At 37.6% G+C, this 20,471-nt stretch overlaps 1 protein-coding gene across 1 annotated transcript; it reads left to right on the top strand.

Annotated features, from left to right (window-relative positions):
* The first annotated feature begins 1,520 nt into the window (after nt 1–1,520).
* Nucleotides 1,521–20,030, top strand: dcdc2 (doublecortin domain containing 2). The gene is made up of 9 exons (XM_005812270.2): nt 1,521–2,271; nt 4,229–4,283; nt 7,173–7,249; nt 7,352–7,486; nt 7,675–7,824; nt 8,490–8,544; nt 8,730–8,913; nt 17,686–17,756; nt 17,975–20,030. The coding sequence occupies exons 1-9, from the start codon at nt 1,985–1,987 to the stop codon at nt 18,668–18,670; spliced, it is 1,710 nt and encodes a 569-aa protein (XP_005812327.1). The 5' UTR covers nt 1,521–1,984; the 3' UTR covers nt 18,671–20,030.
* The last annotated feature ends 441 nt before the right edge of the window (nt 20,031–20,471 follow it).

Here is a 20,471-nt window from a genome sequence, read left to right as displayed (position 1 = left end):
TGATTCATTAATTTACCTCCTCTGAGTTAGTCTGAGACAAACGTGTGGATCTATTATAAGGCAGATTGCAAACAATGTGTGTGCTTGAGTGGCATCAATTAAAAGAAAACCACAAGAGGAATGTAGACTTTCTTTGGTCCAATTTCTCAATTCCACAAAAAAATGTCTGAGTAGAGCTGAAAAGATGCTTGTGAACAAAGACGCATACAAACCTAATTCAGCTACATCAGGACGAGTGGGACAAAATTTCAGGGAGCTACCGAGAGGAAGAAAACATACTCATAAAATCTGATAATAGGCATGTTGCTTAATAGACCATTGTCCCAAATACTAAGGAAAGGTATGCCGATTTTTGACTATTTGCATTAAACAAGTTTTGTGATCATGGCCTAATATTTTTATTTTTGTGTGTGCTTCATCCCTTTGAGAGATTTATGGTACTTTGTTTCATCTTTCAGTCAGGTAAATACATTTTTTATCTATTTGAAGAAAAGAAAAGAAGCTGCCTAATAATTATGCAAACCTCGATGTAGTGTGTTGACCTCCTTAGGCCTCACCTTCCCTCATTACACAGATACACAATATTTGCTTAAATCCAGTAAGCATTCAAGTTTATCCAGCTTCCAGTTAGAAAATAACGTGCCCAAGAATAAGGATGTGGTTGAAATACCCACTTCTCTAATAATTATGCACACAGCATACCTGCGACTTTCACTAGATTTAGCATGCATGGCAGTCATATTGCACTTGGTGACCTCTGACTTTCGCAGTCCGATTTCTGACTGCAGAGGTCGTTTTGTTGCTTTTCTGGCTCAGGGTCACAGAAGATCTGACTTCAGGGCGCAAATTCAGTGCACCATAACAATTCTTCATATTATCTCATTATCTGCATTTCATCTGGTCATTTTAAACAATTTTTGGAGGCTGAAAAACTAATCCTCATAACTCACTCTGTTGTGTCAAAGTGAACCTGGAGATAGATTGATATGTCACTTTCAAACTGTTATTTTCTTCTTTTTTTTCTCAATACAGCAATTTTAGGTCACATAGTTGGAAGCTACTATCCATGCAAAAATATCAATGTGAGACCTTTGGATAAAACCAACAACCAAGGCATTTAATGTTCCTTATACATTTCGCTGACTTTTGAAGGTCTCCATATTCCTTTTGACAATGAGGAGAAGCCAAAGGACACGGTGTTCTTCCTGTTGTTGCGCAACACAATTAAAGTTCACAAAACAAACATGTTTTTAGTCCCACTTTCAGGATGTCACTGGGAACCCTGTGACTTCAGGTCCCTTGGTGTCCAATTATCTTCTCGCATGGCTGCAAGGGACATACTCAGGTCTTGCACATCCGCTTGGATCCCAGATCATCTTTCTTACCCCACCAACTGCACCTTTTCTTATTTCCAGGAGCACACACCGTCACCAATGTTGAATAGATGAGTCTTTTGCCCATTGGTTCATAATTGGCCACTTGATGATAAGAAAGTCCCATCCAATCTGTGACAGAACAACGTGTTCCCGAAGACATGTCCCAACAGATGAGCTCCCAAGACACCTGGGTCACAGAGCAGAGGAAGCTGCAGAAGGACACCGGCTGTACAACCACCTGTAGCGCAGCACGGAGAATCAGTCCTCTGCAGTGAACAAGAAGCCGTGCAATCTGTGGATTTCTGATATCTTCAACTTTGAGGCAATATTTCGAACGCTTGACGTTACTTTTAAAGAAGTAAACTCTCCTTGACTGACCGTTCAAAGCGCTGTTTGGATACCTGCGCGCTGCGTTTTCCTGCTCGACCGCTCACCTCCACCAAACCGTAAAGATTTGGCAAGGATGGATCAGCTCTGATTACATTGTCATGGCACACAGACGTGCGGTTCACAGCGGGGAGCAGAGGGTTATGACTCTATCTTAACGGGTTTCTTTCTCAGTCGCGCTTTTGTTGTTGTTGTTGTTGTTTTGTTTCCCCGGCGCAGATATGGGTTCGGAGAAGCCAAACTTTCTCTCGCAGCCCGTGGTGAAAAACGTCTTCATGTTCAGGAACGGAGACCCTTACTACGAGGCAAGACGGATAGTCATCAACGAGAAGAGAGTGTGTAACTTCGAGACGCTGCTGCGAGAGGTGACCGGCGGGGTACAGGCTCCGTTCGGGGCGGTGAGGAACATCTACACGCCAAGAAGGGGGCACAAGGTGGACTGCATGGAGAGCCTGCAGAGCGGGGAGCAGTACGTCGCTGCGGGAAAAGAGAAATTCAAAAAGCTCGAGTAAGAAAGATGCAAAGAATCAAATGTCTCGTGCATGTTGTGGTGGATAACCCTGTGTGACGTATCCGCTATGCTGCGCGCCCTTTAAATTACAGCTAAATATCAGCACTTGAGATCCTTGATTATAATAACTGAGTTTCACAGTCATTTTAGGGATGAGCAACAATGCATCCATGACAGACGCTCAGCATTCAGACCTGCTGACTGAATCCGGGTATTAAAATCTACTGTGACTCAACAGTTGTGCTGAGTGCTGAGTCACAGCTTGATGAGATCAGGCCTGAACAGAAGCATTGGCCTAAAAATAAGTGGACTTATGGATAAGATAATTAGATCCGCACATTCAAGCAGCATGTAGAATTTAATTATGCGAATAGACACCTTCACTGATTATATGCAGGGCATTCTACACGTAAGGCATACAGGATCTTAATGCTTTTTTTCTTTTTGTATTATTGCAATCTGTTTCTTGCAAACATTTGCTCAAGTTTGTTAATGTTGTACACCAAACACATAAAAACCTAGAGCACAGGATGAAGTTAACAGAAGAGAACAACTCTATAAAAACAAGAGCATGTTTTACCTGCTCTCTGAATTCATGGTCTAAATCACAGGTTTTAAATCATCATGAGCACTACATAATATGAAATTATATTGTCGTTTTATAGTTGTAAGTTAAATGTTGGCTAAGTTGTGAAAAGATTTACTCCTTTAATGCTCAGGGATATATTGTGATTTGTAAATATAACTTTAACTGGTGACAAAGTTGTTAGCACTGTTGCCTTACACTAAAAAGGTCTTGGGTGTGATTCCTGACACACCCTGTGACACGGGCCTTAATGTGTGGAGTTTTTAATGCACTCATGCATGGATATATATTTTATTTTATTCTATTAGCTTTTTATCTCTCCATTCATCTTGTATCATCTTAAAAGTTACCGCAACTTTTTTAAATTTATATTTTTAATTATCTGAATGGTTGCAAATGTATCAGAACCCCATAACCAGAGTGACTTACTCTTGGCACAGCCAAGCACAGAATATGCTTTATTTTTCTATACTATTTATTTTATACTTTAATGGGTAATGAATGGGTAATTAATGGGTATTGCAGAACTACACTTTGGCTGACACTGTGTATTGCCATTGCTGTTTTGTTATTTAGGGCAACTAAGATATGTGCACATAAAATTGCACTATGAGACAGAACTACAATGCAAAAATACAAACAAACACAAACATTTGACGTGTGCCGCTGCATTTCAGCATCTTTAGGAGCAATCGTATTTAATCATTACGCTCTACAGTGAGTTTTATCTCTGTGGCATCTTCATTAATGGGCATTGCTATAAAAGGTTCAATCTTCAGTGGCCCAGGGGTACATACTCAATTTGCGTATCAACGTATTAGCTTGTAAGCTGCTGCCTTTAAATGTCCACATTGTCCCGTAAGCTCAATAGACAAACAATGTCCAAGATATTTAACCAGATTGAACACTTTCAAAACAATACAGAACAGATAAAATACAAAAATGCTGCTTTGCAATTCTTCCTCTTTCATAATATGAATTTAATTTCGTTGACATTTTCTACTTTAAAATATACTTAATGTCAAACTATAAGCTGTATAATGTTCTTTTACTCATAAAGGCCATCTCTACATGGATAGAAACAATCTCTAGATCTACTGCTGTTAAGCTGTTACTTGAAGTACCAACAGATGCATACCGACTGTAAATATTCTTACAACAAATATCTGTTCTTATACCATAGATACAAGTTATAGTTGCAAGACCTGGACAGATATGATAGATATTGGCATCTCCCACTCCATGTTGCAGTTTTCAGTAATGTCTGACGACCCACTGAGTATTTGTGACATACTGTACATTCACTAATTCATCACAACGGGGTGTACGATTAACCTATCTTCACTTCTCTACATGCTGCCTTCCAAGTTATCTAGATATTGGGACCCGAAAGAAGAGGATGATGCAGACACTGCCAGCTCAGGTAAGGCAGCACTTTCTAATGTTCTGTCCTCATTTAACAGAGAAGGGAAATTCCTGCCAGCTGAATTAAAACAGTGTACCTCCACTGCAGGATTAGAACCTCCTCATCCATCAATGAATTATGTTTTCATTTGACCTTTTTGTATTGAAACACGCTGCAAGAACAATTACTTCAAAAGGCTGTTTGCCGATTGAGTGATCAAAACCTCTCTGGGGGTTCCCGTGATACGGAAACCTAGTTTTACAGCATGTGCATCTCAATGTTATTGTTTACTTTAGTGTAGGTGTGAGGCACCAATCATCTCCTCATGTTTCTAGCAGTAAGTAAACAGATCTGGTCATAAGACACTGTTCACAGCTTCTGCAATGGTAGAGCTGCATATCTAGACCGTTCAAGGGTAAAAAAAATATTCTGTGCTTCTAAAGAAACAATTTCTGTAACTTGTGTTTGAAGCATTTAAATCCTATGATTAAATGTGAGATACAAAAAGAGAGTTTCTAAGCATTTGATGAAGATATTTTAGTCAAGGTGTGATGTAAATCATTCCTCTGTTGTTATTCATGAAGAAACACTTTGCCGTTGTCTCAGTAGCCATGCATTATTGATTTATGTATCATAATCATCCCTCTTTTAATGCATCTTTAATCACCTGCTATAAAGTCACAGCCTAAACTGGAGCAGCTAAAAGTCACGCTGCTCTCAGGTTCGTGTATTTTAATTGTTCACCTGATGTCCCTCTATCCACATAGCAGACACTTTGAAAATGTTTCTAAAATGATTTTTATTCAGGAAAGAACATGCAGTATATGTCATACCAAACTTTATTGGAAAGGGGAAGCATATAAGGTGTGCAGAAAATAATACGGTGCTAGGACACAATAAAAAAATAAATAAATAAAACCAAAGTCAAACAGACAGAGAAACCAAAAGCTTTAATAGATGACAATATGAAGCTGAGCCTATGCCAAAGAGTCCCAGCAAACCTTCCACTTTAAAATGAAGATGATGCTGGAGAGGTGAAAAAGCAAATTAGCCCCTTTCAGATAATAGTTCTAAACATGCAACCCTGAATTTACCATCGCAAATCACTTTGTCACTTCATGTCACACAGGTCAGCCTGCTGATATCACAGGCCCTGAATGCTCGCACAGCATGTGCTGCGATTGAAAAAACTTAAGAGACATTGTTTACACCTCAGAGCAGTTGTAAGAGTTTGTGTCACAATCCTCCTGCCAACTTCTTAAATCCATTCAGTGCTTGAAACACGTGCGCATGTTGTGAACCATCATCCACATTTTTCTATCAGCAGCAGATTGTGGGGAGCGACATATTGCTCAGATCAAATGGACTCTCGAAAATCATGCGACTCATCCATTATCCCCGCACACCACAGACCCCAGCGGCTTCTGTCTTCGCTTGCTATCGTAGCTATCATCACCTCACACTCACTCCGCAATCCGCTGTGACTCCTCACACTTCGTAGTGGTTAAAGGCTGGTGGCTACACCACAAAGGTGGATCAGAGGTGTAAAGTCCGTGGAGTGAGTTCCACCCCCATTTCATGTTGGGACCTTACAATTGATTGGGAGTTGTAGAGATCACAGAACGAAAACATTATCTGAAAGGGGCCATTGACTGACCCACAGAGACATGGTGAAACTTTTTATGGACTAATGAAAGCAAGCTTGTTCTGTTTGGGTTGAGAAGCCCCAGGGAGTTTGTCATATACACTCAAAACACTAATGTGAAACTACAGTACACCCCAAAACATTGTGGCTCAGGCACAATGCCTTAAGGATGTTTCTCATTGTGTCAGGCCAATTTAGTATTGTTTGGTACTGCTCTCCTGTGCTATGCCCTTGAAATAGGTGTTTCCAAAAAACCACATTAATTTTTTGTAACCACACTGCCATTACTATATGGGGAATGTAAATAATGAGGTGCAAAATTGTAATTTGCTTACTGCAGAAAATGGTGAGGCTTTAAGATTTTATTAGCATTCTGTAAAAAGTACTTTTTATGAACCAAAGTTGTGTACATAAAGATAAAAACTTAATAATTCTATCTAAATACTGTAAAAGCTGAGATTTTTTGGTATGTGAAAAACAAAACCTTCTGGTAAAAAATACAAGTGTGGCATTTTGTTAAAGCTGTTCTCAAATAGCAACATAATCTGGCCTCTGCATGGATTTTATCTCTGAATATGAACTTCTAAGATGGCAGGTACATTACAACAAACAGGATCATCTTACAGAACCTTGCTTTGTTTGTTGCTGGCTAGAATTAAGTGGGTGCTGTCTGTTTCTCAAGTTTTTTTATCTTTCTTTTTTTGTTTTACAGAATAGACTAAAAGTGGTTTGTGTGAAGGCTTATTTGCATTTTTCTCCAAAATATTTTGTCTGAAACAATTTGTCAGCTTGGCAGTATATTTTTTTATTTTTATTTTTTGCTATGCAATCTGATAGGATCTCAAAGGACTTATTCATTTGGTGCCAAATAAATCCAAGACAGATAATTATTAGTCTGTTTTTTCCTTTAGCAGTTTGTCTTCTTTAGTCCTGCCATTTGGAGTTAATTTACTGTTTTTGTTTATATGACTATTTGTCTTAAGTACAGAGTACAGTTCCACCTTTAATTGCAAACCTTTCCCAGTAGTGGCTTCATCTCCCTGTAGTTTTAAACAAACAAGTTTGTACACTGCAGTAAGGTCACTGGACAATACTATCCTCATTGCATTCATTAGTTTTTAGAGTCTTTATAGGGATATTATTCTAAACCCCTGGCTATTTTTATACTAGCTCAGATGGGGTTATGCTGTAATACAGCATAAAACGTTTTAGTATTCATACTTAAACATTTAAAGGGAATATTTTTCTCTCTTTCATCTCAGGCCAGACCACTCCCACAAAATCGAATCATTGTGTCCGCACGATTTCTAAAACCCATCAAAGAACCATGCACAATATTGTAAGTAGAGCACTACCACTCACTGAATCTTTTTGGATTTTTTTGCCCTTGACATAGAAGCATAGAATGTCTCTGTTGCATTGTCTGTGTCGTTTTGGATAGTGTCGTAGCAAACCGTGATGTGTTGAACCCTGCAATGAGACTGCTGATCCACCAGAGGATGATGGACCAGTTTGAACGAATACTAGAAATGATTACAGAAAAGATGGGCTTGCGAATCCTGGGAGGTGTACGAAGGTAAACAAAGATTGCATAAATTGATTTTCTGTCTCTCTATATTGCCTTGTGTGCATGCGTGTCTGTCATCGCTGTTTCAGTATATGCAAAACAACATTTCGTGGGAGTATGAAAACTTTAACAATTATTGAGTAGCTTTTACGATTTGTTGAAACAAAAAGGGATTGTCCTCCATTTTTGCTCCGTAGTCTCTACACCTATGAAGGCCATCAGGTGACTGATGGGAGTAAGCTGGAGTGCGGGCAGCTTTACGTGGCTGTGGGCAGAGAGAGATTTAAGAAGCTTCCATACAGTGACCTTCTCTTCACTAGGCCCAAAGGAACAAGAAGGATCAGAGGGTAAGCTGTGCGCTGCAGAAAATCCATGGAAATGATTTGATCAAATGTTCAATCTGAGCAGTTTCACAATTACATTTGAATTAAGTTTGACATTTTTCTCCACTTAGCGTTAGTTGAAACTTTTGCATGGGAGTTTGAGAAATTCAGAGAAGTTTATAAAATGTGCCTGAATTCAAGATAAAACAATATTCTCTCCATACATGCACCTTATATTCTTGGTATACATTAAAATCTTTAAACAACTGGAAAATGATTAGATATTCCAGACATTTTTTTTGCTGCAATTGAATTGATATTTTATGTCAATGCTTATGTTTTATGCTTATGATCATAAAAATAAGTTATTGTAGCAGAAATGTATTGTTATTTATTTCATATGTACAAACAATAAACAACATGTAAATGTTTTTTTTTTTCTGTTTGACATGTCATCAAACTTTATTTTGTGGATAAAAAGAGTGCCATACATGCACTTTTTTTCCAAAGTGCATGTATGGCAGCAGAACAGACTAAGTCATCTCCAAACATTAGAGTGTTTATTATACTAATGCAATTGTATTAGGCTCCCATTTGATTTTGATCTTTTTTGTACGAAAAACAAATTCAACTAAATGTGGCTGTAGAAGAATAAAATGGATTATTCATGTCATTTTTTTATTTTTCAGAATGAAGGCTCATTCTTTACCACCCATCTATCGATTCTCAAAACAGAGTGGAAATGTAAGAGCTGACAACTATCAGGTTTTATGTTTTATGATGCCATGTTTGGTGGAAACATCTTCATTTTACAAAAGCAGTTCAAAATCCTAAAGTCTTTACATGTATTGTGGAAAACTATGTAGGACTTTAAATCTAGTCCTGAGTTTTCCCTAGTTATTAATCAGTTTGATTGTCCTGTGCCTCAGAGTAAATCCCCAGGTCGTTCCAGCGACAGTGGGGATGGGGATTCCAAAGCCTCTCCTCCAAACCACTGCGGCAGCAGCAAGGAAGACCTGACCTCTACTGTAAGAGAGATCTCTCAGGCTAGGCTGCTCACCCTCAGGAAGAAGAAAAGTGGGCAAAGCATCACGGCCGACTCACCTGATAACGGTAACGCACATGTTGACTACAGAAAAAAAGGATACATTAGTCTAAGTAAGGGTTAAATGTATTAATACTCACTAGCCTAAAGGTGGTCTTGTGGTTATTATGGTTTTGAAGCAGCAGCAGGTGAATCAAGTCAATCTGACAGCAGCTGTGATGCATCAGCAAATCTGCAACTATAGAAAAGAATCATGATTGTTTGTGTCTACAGAAATACCTTCTGTAGGTGCTCACACTGTTAAATCAAATCACTTTAAAATATGTTACTGACCATATTTAGCATTTATTGGAGACATTAATCATTTTTGATTAACACCAAATGTATATAATAGTAATAAATTAATGCAATGAAGGCTGCTGAAGTGAGATATATTGCAGACAGTATGATGTAATTTGTCTTTCTTTTAGAGCTTATGCAATTTGCTGCATGCCTGCATGGCCACTAAGTGGCACTGTTGCTCTGCAAAACACGGACTTTAAAATTGATCTGGCTTGCATGGTGACTTTGACCAAGAAACACATTACATCATTCTTCAGGCTTGTGAGCAACATGGTGTAAAGTCCTGGACAAAGAAGGAAAAAAAAAAAAAAAAGAAGATTGCATTTTTGTTTTTTATTTTGTACTTAGGAGTGACTTATAACAATTAAAAGCATTTGTTCTTCCTGAACAGATGTTTTCGGTTAATGAAATGTGGCAGATCACAAGGATGTTTTTTGCACAATGCAGGAACCAACAATTAATCTCCTGCTGCTTGAAGCATTACATCATCTGTTACCTGATGGTGTCATTTTTTTTTTTTTCTCTCTTGTCGGCTGTCACCAAAAGTAAAGAGAAGGGTGGAGAATTTGTGTCTGGGGAGCTGGCATTTTGAATCGAAAGAGAGGGCTCAGAAACATCTGTTGGCCGTTTGCTCACTTTGGTCTGCACACACATAATTTTTTCCTACTGCCCCACAATAATGTCACCCTGAAAATCCATCTTTCGGGACATCGAACTAGAGCAACAGACAATCATGTTACATTATTGGTCACATTGGATGACATTGAGCAAAATCGTATTTAGAAAACAGAGCATGAAAACAAGATCAGGCATGTGACAGGATGGCTTGACTCATTTGGAAGCATTTTGCTTCCTCAGACACACATACATGGACACACACACACACGCACTCTGTCGTTTAACCTTTTAAATCTCTTACAAGGGCTGTCATGTTAACAAGATACAATGGTTTGCTTTTATTTGTTTAGTTTTGTAGCAAGATCGCGGTGTCTTTGAGGAATTATTTTCTGTCTCTGTCCGTGGTTCTGATTGACTTTTTATTAGAACTGTAGGTTAAGATTTTCTTTTTAAATTACTGTCGCAGTAAAGCAATTTTACAGTGATGTTTATGCAGTCTTATAAATTACTACAGTCTATTTTTGTCTCGATATAGGGCTGCACCTCAAATCATAAATAAGGTCATTTCTCTGAGTGGTATACAGCTAACACTAGACACACAACCTTTTTTCTCCCTACCTGACGTCCAATCAGACTATTTTATTTTCCACTTTTAGTTTAGTAGCGGACATGAATGTCTGAAATATGACACTTCAAGTGCAATAAATGTAAAATGTATGAGGTTTCCCCTTAGAGATTGTTATCATTGCTAATGTTTCATTAGATGGACTTTTGAAAACTTGCTTACAATGAGACAAGACAGAGTCTAAACTATGAAATTAAACAGATGATATCTGTCTAATAAAGATCCTGGTAATAAAAAGCATAGTGGTTGTTATTTGTTTGTTGCAGAGAGCACAAGTAAAGTGACACCAAACCAAGAATTAAGGAATCAGTTTAATCTCTTTTGTTGCTCTTTACTTCTTTCCAAACCCAAATTCATTCTTTCCCAGGACAGGCAAGGAAATGATTAATTTATATTCACTTTTTCAGTACTAACTTTAGTTTAGTTATTCAGAACAGATCATCTTTAGTGATGATTTCCCTTTACGTAATCATGCCCTGACAGAATGCGAGACGAACATATTTCACCAAAGGACGTCACAAATAACAGGATTATAAAGTTGGCACATTGTTTGGAAAGAACACGTCATGAAAAAGCACACTTCAGATCTGAAACATGAAACGGTCACATGAGATCATCACAGATCATTGTAAATTTGCTTCTGAGTGGGCGTAGATCGAGTAAGAGATATAAATCTTCCGTTCTTACGTGACCGTGTGATCTCTGTGTGTGCGTGTGTGTGTGTGTGTGTGCACTGTTTCCAATTAGTCACTGTCTGTCACCTGCTGGTGAGTATGACTCCAGCAGTCTCGGTACGCTGCGCTGTAAAGGCTTTAACTTTTTCTGCTTCGTTGGAGTGATGGCGCTGGAGAGTGACAGCGAGGACAAAGGGTGTAGCGGCGGTGCGAGAACTCAATCAGTAAAGGTCATAGACTGAATGTGAACTGACTGTAACAAACAAGAGGCTCTACCAACACACTGCGTGTGTGGGTGTGTGTCAACACAGGTGTAAAAGCCTCATCCAAATGAGGCAAATTATTGATCCAACTTGGCCTGTGTTTGCCGTTTTGTTTTCAAAAAAACACATTCATGCTCAATTTGGACAGAGGCAATTAGCAGTTGTTTCTGACCCCGGAATAGAAATAGGATGTTTATCAGTGTTCCCTTACTTAAGGGCCCCTGTGACCAATTCAGTTAATGGCTCCCTTGAGAAAAGGGAAGAAGTACAAGGATGAGGAGTGAGCATGAAGAGAGGAGCCTAAAAAGAGAAAAGGATGTATCTGAAAAAGGTGAAGAGGGGAAGATAAAAGAGAGGGTTGAAGTAGAGGGACTAATAGGAGAAGATTATAGAAGCAGAAAGGAAGAAAGCGGAACATAGATGGAATCGAATAGCAAATATGATGAATAGCTTGGGTTCATGGAGAGCGAGTGCCGAGGAAAAAGGGCACAGAGCGATATCGAAGGGTTGAGGTGATGGGTGGGGTTTGGGTAATTGCCTTTCATTTGGATAATCTCTCCATTTAGAGTCATCAAAGCAGAGTTTTACTTGCTTATACCCCTTGCTGGGGCCAAATTGCTTCTCTGGGAATCAACAAAAGAGTGTTGGGCTTTGGTTAGGATGGACTGACAAACAGGTCTGCACATGTGGAGAGATGGAAAATGCAAAAAATGCAAAAAATAAAAAGAGATGAAGAACTGTGCTGATAGTTATTTTTTTCCCCCTGTGCTTTCATGCATGCAATAGCTAATTAAAACCAAAGGTGGATGATGGCAAGTTACATCCTCGGTCTGTTATGTTTCATTAAGCACAGAAGTAGCATTTTGTATAAACATTACTTCTTTTTTTTGCCTTAAATTAATCAAAAATCAAGATACTTTGAAAGGCTAAAATACCACAGTGTCAAAGTAGTTACACAAAATGTTTATACTAATGAAAAAAATGTTTTAGAAAATCTAGCTCGGATATATTAAAATAAATAAAGCAACAAATATTCATTCTGCTGTAAAATACTGATTGCATATTGATGTTAGTTAGCTGCTGACATGCTCCTTGAGACATGTCATACATTCAGTTTAGTTTTTAATAGAATTTACCCCAAATCAAACCTCTAAGGGACTTTACAAGACACATACAGTAGATTCAATTCATACTGAGAAACATGCCCACAGATCATTACAACAAAAATCAGTCACATAAACATTATTCAATTATATCCATTCCAACTCAAATCTGTCTCGCTAGGTACTGGGAATGCTTTGTGAAAGAGACCCATAACTTTATTTAAGACTTGGTGTGCCTTGATACCAGTAACCACTTTTAGATTTTTAGATTCACTACAGCCTGAAGTAAAACAAAGCGTCATGGCATCATAAAAATTCTAATTTATTGTATTTTGTACAACTGTAAAGGTATTATTTCCTCACAGTGTTGAGGAAGGTGTTGTATATAAGCCTCTCAGAATAGTTTTGATGCCTATTGAGTAGTCCTTGTAGGTATTCTTCTTTATGTCTTTCATTTCACAAATGTAAGACGGTGGCCTCCAAATAACCTGAGTGATCTGCTGTAAATGCTTCCGCTGAACCCTCAAGGTCTCTTGAGTTTGCACAAAACCTCAAGCTGTGAATAGCCTGTTGCCTCCCTTTCAGGCGGCAGACCTCCTCCATCTTTTGAGTGCAGCGGTTCAGTTTCACCAAGGATGCCCGTTACTCCTGTCTTCCACTAACCAATCCTGTCACTTCTGAAGTCATCTTCAACCTCCCCCACCCCAAATGAAAACATTGTTTGCATTGTTCGCAAAGTCGAATGGGAGAGAGAAATTAAGATTGCAGCTTTTAGGTCAGTGTCGGTTTGTTGGATCTGTATAAGAAAAAGGAAGTCCGGTACTAGCAGATCAAACATTTTTCTCTTATGTTATAAAACGTGATCCTGTCTTGTTGGGGAATTGTTCCTGTCAGCATACAGTATGTGTTTAGTCGACTACATTTTTTTCAGTTCTTTTGTTCTATGTTTTCTTTTGTTTTTAACACAACCAAAGAATAGGCTCTTCATAATCTTTGGATACAGAACTACTAAATTAAAAAGCAGGGTAGCTATACTAATCTCTGAAATGTGTTAGATTTTTCAGCTCTGACATAACATTGCTGGTTGTGGCATACATAATACTTATATATATACCTAAATTTCTTCTTATATCTGTTGTCCCTAATCTAGTTTGTGCGGCCCATTTTTTCGATGGGGCCCATCTGAGCGGCTGTGATAGAAGCATTAGGTTGTGTGACGTTTGAATCAGCACAAGACATCAAAAGCACTTTGACATACAGTCTGTGTTACATAAGTAAAAAGCTGACATTTGGGGGAATCTGTTGGTTGTGTCCAATCTTCAGAAGAATGCTTTGGTTTGGGGATTTATGTTCAGTGTTGTGAGTTGAAGTGACATGCAAAGAATATCAATACCTCTCCAGCATTTGCAGATATGATCATTTTACAACCAAAGATGAAGAAAACGGTTCACGGTTTTCACATGAAAATGTAAAAAGTGTGACATTTATATGTGTTAAACCCCTTTTACGACTCCTAAAAGTTTTTTTATTTATTTTTTTAAACGTTTCTCAAGTAAATGTATCTGAATAAAAGCAATTAGTTACTACACTTGATACCTTGAGTGCACAATTCCCTTCTGAAACACAGTGGTGGCAGCAGCATCCTGTGGGGATCCTTTCCGTGATCAGGTTGAACAAAAACAGCTTAGAGCTGCAAAAGTCCTGAGACTGAGTGAAACTTCAGGAACAATGACCTTTGCATATTTGTGCGTTAGAATGGCCTAGTCGAAGTCTTGACTTGAATTAATGTATACTTTTTTAGCACAGTTTGCATGTGCAATCCACTGTGTTGCACTCACTCTTGGCCTTTCAAATATGCATCCAATTTTACAATTTTTTTTACCCAATCAAATCTTTCACAGTCAGAGGAAAACAGCATCAAAATGTTGTGTTGTTTCAACCCATGTTTTAAACATCTGTTATGCTTGCTTATTTTCTCTGAGGCAGTTAAACACATGGCAATGCATAAGTATTTCATACTTGAGTATCCGAAAGCAAGCAGGTCATTCAGGTGAAAACCTTTGACTAATAAAGACACCCAGTGTTCAGGGAACTGTGAGGAAAAAAAAATAATAAGAAAACGGCAAGAGAGAGAACATCTTGAATGAATTATTTAAGCTGAAGCCATGACCTTTATAAATATGACTCTGCCTGTCTGCCTGCAACATTGTTAGGCTTTGATTTAATGTCAGAGCTATCTCAACACAAGGCTGCACATTACTATCGATATGACACTAAATAACAGAAATATCTCCTTCAAAAGAGACATTTATGTATCTATCCAGATTCATGCTGGAAAAAAACCCATAAATGCAGTTGAAACATTTGTTTATTTATTGTATTGTATTGTATATGTACATATATGTATGGATGTACATACATATGTACATCAAGCTCCAGAGCAGCTGCTTGGAGTCAAATTGACTGTTTTAAAGTAAAACAAACAGGATGTTTAAAAGAGCTTCTCCAAAGCCCCAGGAGGTTTTCTGCAACCTTTTCTCTGAAGTGAATGAGCTTTGGGACCAGGGAACTGAACTTTGCAAGGAGAGATTGGTGTGTGTGTGTGTGTGCGTGTGTGTGTGTGTGTGTGCGTGTGTGTGTGTGTGCGTGTGTGTGTGTGTGTGTGTGTTTGATTAGGGCTTATTATCATTATTTTAAAGTTTGGAAAAGAGAAAAATAATGTAAAATATAGTTTTGAAAACCAACTTTTATGTCCACACTTTATTACCCGTCTCACACTTATCTTAGTTTACTCAGGTTTATAATTTGTCATATTTCATAAAAGTCAAAAGCACAATTAATGGGAGAGACTGTAACATATAAAATCTTTAAAAAGTAAACATTTTTCATTGTATAATCTCTGCTATTGTTTATCTTCATAATTAAATAACTTTACTATCCAGATAAATAATCTGACATGCAATAACCACATTTTTATGTGTCGGTTTGTACTTATTAGCAGGGCTGGTTTGAAACTGTTGTGTTTTTTGTATTTCTTGGATTTTGAAGGAATTTCTCAGGATCTTGCACTTCATATTTTGAATCAAACAGATCACTGGAGCCTTATCTCACAACTAAGCAAAGCCTTATTTGGTTTGCTGTATTTGTCTTTGTGTCACTTCTTTCATAAACGTTGCATCCCCTGGCAAGGTTTTCAGATTTTATCATAATGATATCAATAATTACGACCCATTGAACTAAACGCAAATTTCATCAACAACAAAAACAGATGCAGAGATCTAAGAAAAAAGATGGAGTCTCCTCTTTAAGCGATGAGAGAATCTCTTCCGACTCTATCATTTCATCTCCAGTTGTGCTTTGCTGTGATTCTTTTAAACAACAAACATTTACAACTTTCCCTTCTAGGATAATGGCTGCAAGAGCCATTTGTGCACGCAATTACACCCACTTACAGCTCCATCCTTGCTGATGGATGAGCTTTGGCTTTAAACCTGAATTGTGGGTGCGATCTGTTTTCGAGCCAGTTGTGTGTAAATTAAACGTATGCATGCGTTTGGATGACGATGGAACGACGACAAAAAAAGTTTCACAGTCTCATATGTTACCTTAAACATGAAGCAGTCTGAGTATTTGCAGCACCAGATCTCAGACGTACTTACATTCCATCGAGAGCAGGAAGCTGATAGTTTAAATGTTGTTTTCAATGTGATTTAGCATTTTCATGAGCCTGAGCCTCTTGCTTCTCAAATTACGTTAAGTTGTTTAGAGTCGTGGCAGCTCATCCTCTGCTTACAGCTCCTCTCTCAGCCGCCTGGCCCTCGCTCCTAATGAATGCAAGTAATTTCCATAAAATATTCTTTAAAAGGGTCCACTATTATTACCATAACGTTTCATCTTCCACCATGGCTAAACTTCAATCAGTTTTGCATTTTAAATGCATTAAATGTCTCCATAAACCCTTCTAATCTCTACCCGAGTCATTTTTCTCCCTTAACAGCTTTGTGTAGAAAGGAAAACTAATATTAAAGACATTAATTACTCTCTTCTGTTTTGTTTTGGGGTTTTTTTTTCAGCTTATTTCTGTTTGGAAAGTTTAGTCTCATCCAGTGTTTGAGAACAAGTGTGTAATTATGTTGTTTATCAGCGCGTAGAGTTGAGTTCGTCCTATGATATTCAGCAGCAACAATTCCAGAGCCTTTGATGAGCATGCTCACATGCAAGCTGAAAAGCAATATATTAATTTTGCACATCAGCAAACCTTCTTTGCTGGGCTGACTGGCTTAATAGAAATGAGGAGTTATTGAGCTGCTGTATACTATCTTCATTTAATTGACAGGACTTACACTGCAGTGTTGATTTTGAATGTTTTTTTGTAGTTGTGTAAATGTGTCCTCTTCACATTATATGGCAACAGCTAGGATAACATCTAATGCAACGTACTATATGCCAACATGCAAAGAGATAACACTTTAATTAAATGAGAAAATATGAATGAATATGCACTCTGTTTTGATTCTTGTAGTGAGATCATCTTTAATGTTTTTTTTTTTCATTGTCCACAAGGTGTCAGCGTTGTGCTGTTTGCTCAAGTCTAACGGCACAACAGTGAAATGAAAGGATAACAAGTGTAACAACAATTATCTCGCTGGAGGGTGAACAAAAGCTTTCTTATTTTTGGATTTTATGGATGCATGAAAATAATTAATTTGGGGAAACTTGGGAAATGTATTTAGCTGGTTTTAAAATTCTGAGCAGAGAGCATAAAAACAAGCTTGAACTTGGAACAGAATAATAAGCTTGGGTTTTGACAACTGACATGGCTATAGTTATCCACATAAAAAAATATTATTGACATTGCATTTTACTTTTAAAAAGTTGTTGATTTCTTAGAAGCTTTACGTAGTTAATTTTTTTCAGTGTCAGTCAACTTAACTGGTACTGTTAGTAAAAATGTCTGTAAAGCCTTAAAAATCAATCCATCGTTTATCACAGTAGCCTAATTTTACACTAGAGATAATATCAACCAATGTCAAAAGTGACTCATTATCGGAGATTCATGGTCAGTCCTAATGAAACAAGACATATATATATTGTTTTGTGTGCGTGTGTGTGTGAGATGTAAGACACAGGAATATATGCTTTTAAGTCCATGTAAGTTAATTAAGCTTTTTTTTACAGTTAGACTCACACCTTTGGTCTTTCTTTCTGTTTCCAGATGTCAGAGAACCACAGGCTGACAGTGAAAACACAGAGCGCGAAACCTCCCAAGATCAGAGAGCTGAAGAGGTATGAACGTAAAAAATCGATTTTATTGATCTAGTGAAAATGGATGTGTTGGTAAATTTATTTGGTTCATTGGTTTTGTGAAATTAAAGTCATCTTACATTGTTTTTCTCAAATTATTTTAAACATATATTTGCAACCCTCGTACTCCCACCGTCTTTAAATAGAAATGTTGTTAAGACACGTCTTTCTAACAAAATTCACATTTTTCTGTGTTACAGAAACCTGATGCATCCGATGGCCAAAGGGCTTCAAAAGAGGACAGTGAAAATACCGAAGAGGAACCCTGTTCTGAAAACCCCACAGAAACAGAAAAACCCACAAGCAAAGATGACAGGGAACATATCCAAGACACAAATGTTGCAAAAGAAGAAGAGGAGAAGAAGGAAGCTGATGAGCAAAATGATGAAAAAGAAGGGGGAGGTACTGCAATGAATGAGCAGAAGGTGGAGGAAGTTAAAGAAGTGAAGGAAGAAGTCAGAGTAGAGAGTAAGAATGAGGTTGATATTGAGGATCAGGCGTCCACTAGCAGTCCTGTTGATGATAAGCCCCAGGACAATAAAGAGCTAAAGGAAGCATCCTCTGAGGCTAAGAAAGAGCAAGACAATGATACAGAAGAAGATAAGCAAGAGAGAGCTGGTGGTAATGGGGAGGAAAGCAGCAATGGCCACAGTAATGATGCAGACATGGGGGAGGAACGAAAGGAGACAGAAAACGGCAACATGCCTGGCGAGACTCAGTCGGATAACGAGGAAAAAGGAAGCGGAGCTACTAGAAGCAGCAGCAGGACCAGTAACCAGGAGGAAGATGTCATCACATCAAAAGATGATTCTCCCATTGAGTCAGGAAAAGAAGAGAAGATTAACAGAGAGAGGAATGGAAAGGTAGAAACTGAAGTAGAGCCAGAAACAAACTAGCCACAGAAGCAAGAGAGTATGAGGGCAATTTTGCTCAAAACAATCAAGACAACTAAAGTAGCAAAGAGTGAGATTAGTAAAAGGAAACCCTAAAACTAAAATGAGCATTTGCAGAGAAGAATAATAAAAAAGAGCAAAAATAACACAATTAATGGAACTGTGCTTTGATGTTTCCATTGAGTTTCCAAAAAGAAGAGTTCATTTCTATAAGCAGATAGTCTTTCAATGCCTTTGACTAACTTCTACAGACACAGCTAAACCAATGAAAGCTACTGTATTGTGATAAATATTTATTTTGCATATTAATGAATATGGTTAACTCTTAAGGTGCTTTGTTTAATGAAACAATCTGTGAGCTCTCTAGTTTTGAGAAAGATCATGTTAACATTATAGTGAACACAAACCTTGTGAATTCCTGTAGGCATCTAAACAGCCAACATGGTCTGACAATCTTGTATTAATGCTACATCCTCACTGTATAGTCAAAGTGTAAAATTTATTTATTTACTTATTCATTTATATTTGTCAGATATCTGAAGAATAAAACTGCATGAATCAAGAATATATATATATTTTGAGTCATGTTAATGATTCATTTTTATATTTCAGGGCCAGTGTGTGACTGCTGATTTTCACTAATGTTGACACTTTTTTGGAGGAGTCTTATTTCTTTATTGTACCATCTGCTTTTTTCCAAGTACCAGCATTAGCAAATATGACTCCCTGCATAATGCTAGTACCACTATGCCACAAAAACAGATGTACAGATGCATGACAGATGGTGCTCTCTTGTGTGTTTGGGATCTATGCTTTTGGTTGCTGCCTCCTCACATAACATTTGTACTGCCCTTTTATTCCTTCTTGGGAGTTTCGTTTTGGCACTGTGGCGTCTTTAAATTTGAAAACTCTCAGGTTGGCTCTGGGTTTTAAACATATTTTTGTGATTAGGGTAAAGAAGATTACAGAGAACAGATTGGGTCCAGAATTATTATGATATATTTTTTTCTGATTTATTTTTCAAAGCTATTTCCAAAGTGGTATGGAGGGTGGTACCACCACCTGAAAAGTAAATAGATGAAAATGACTGACAAGAGAATGCAAAATTTGGTCAATATCAGTTCCTGCAATGAATAATAATAATAATAAAAATTATTCAAATGGTTTAAAATTCCTATAGGGCATCTTTCAAAAAATCATTGAGTTGGAGTCTCTAAACTAAGATTCAGTTACTCACAGTTACCACAAGCCAAATAATAATGATAGAAAAAAAGAAATATTAAAGAAATAAACTTTTTGTATGGTGTGCAAATTTGTATTTCATAAAGATTTAAAAAAGGAAAAGGAACTCAAAACAAGCTAAGTTTCCTTAGTAGTGCCGTAGTGTGTTATCTATAATTGGAATTCAATCAAGTATCTGATGTGTTAACCCTTCCTCTAATAATTGCTTACAATAATCTCAAAAGTATCTTCATTTTAATACCCCATTGTCAGCAAGCCATTTAATGTCATTAAAAAAATTAAGCTAATATGAAGACTGTAGAAAGATTGCAGCAGAAACAAATGGCAACTGTATTCTGACCATACAACATCTTAGAAAAGCTTCCACATGTCCTCAACATGACCTGAACAGACGCAGACAGACAGTTAATATATCATCAATTAGGTGTGATTCAGAGCACTTGGCATTTGAGTAAAAACTACTCCACTGCATATTTCATTAACCTTTTTTTTTTTTCACAGTTTCACCCCAAAGGGAAGTTACATTAAGCCACAAATAAAATTCTCCTACTGGGGAAAAAAT

This window comes from Xiphophorus maculatus, chromosome 3, assembly GCF_002775205.1.
Source record: "Xiphophorus maculatus strain JP 163 A chromosome 3, X_maculatus-5.0-male, whole genome shotgun sequence".
In the NCBI taxonomy this organism is placed as follows: domain Eukaryota; kingdom Metazoa; phylum Chordata; class Actinopteri; order Cyprinodontiformes; family Poeciliidae; genus Xiphophorus; species Xiphophorus maculatus.
The sequence above is the reverse complement of the archived record's forward strand: the minus strand, read 5'-3'. Positions and strand labels throughout refer to the sequence as shown.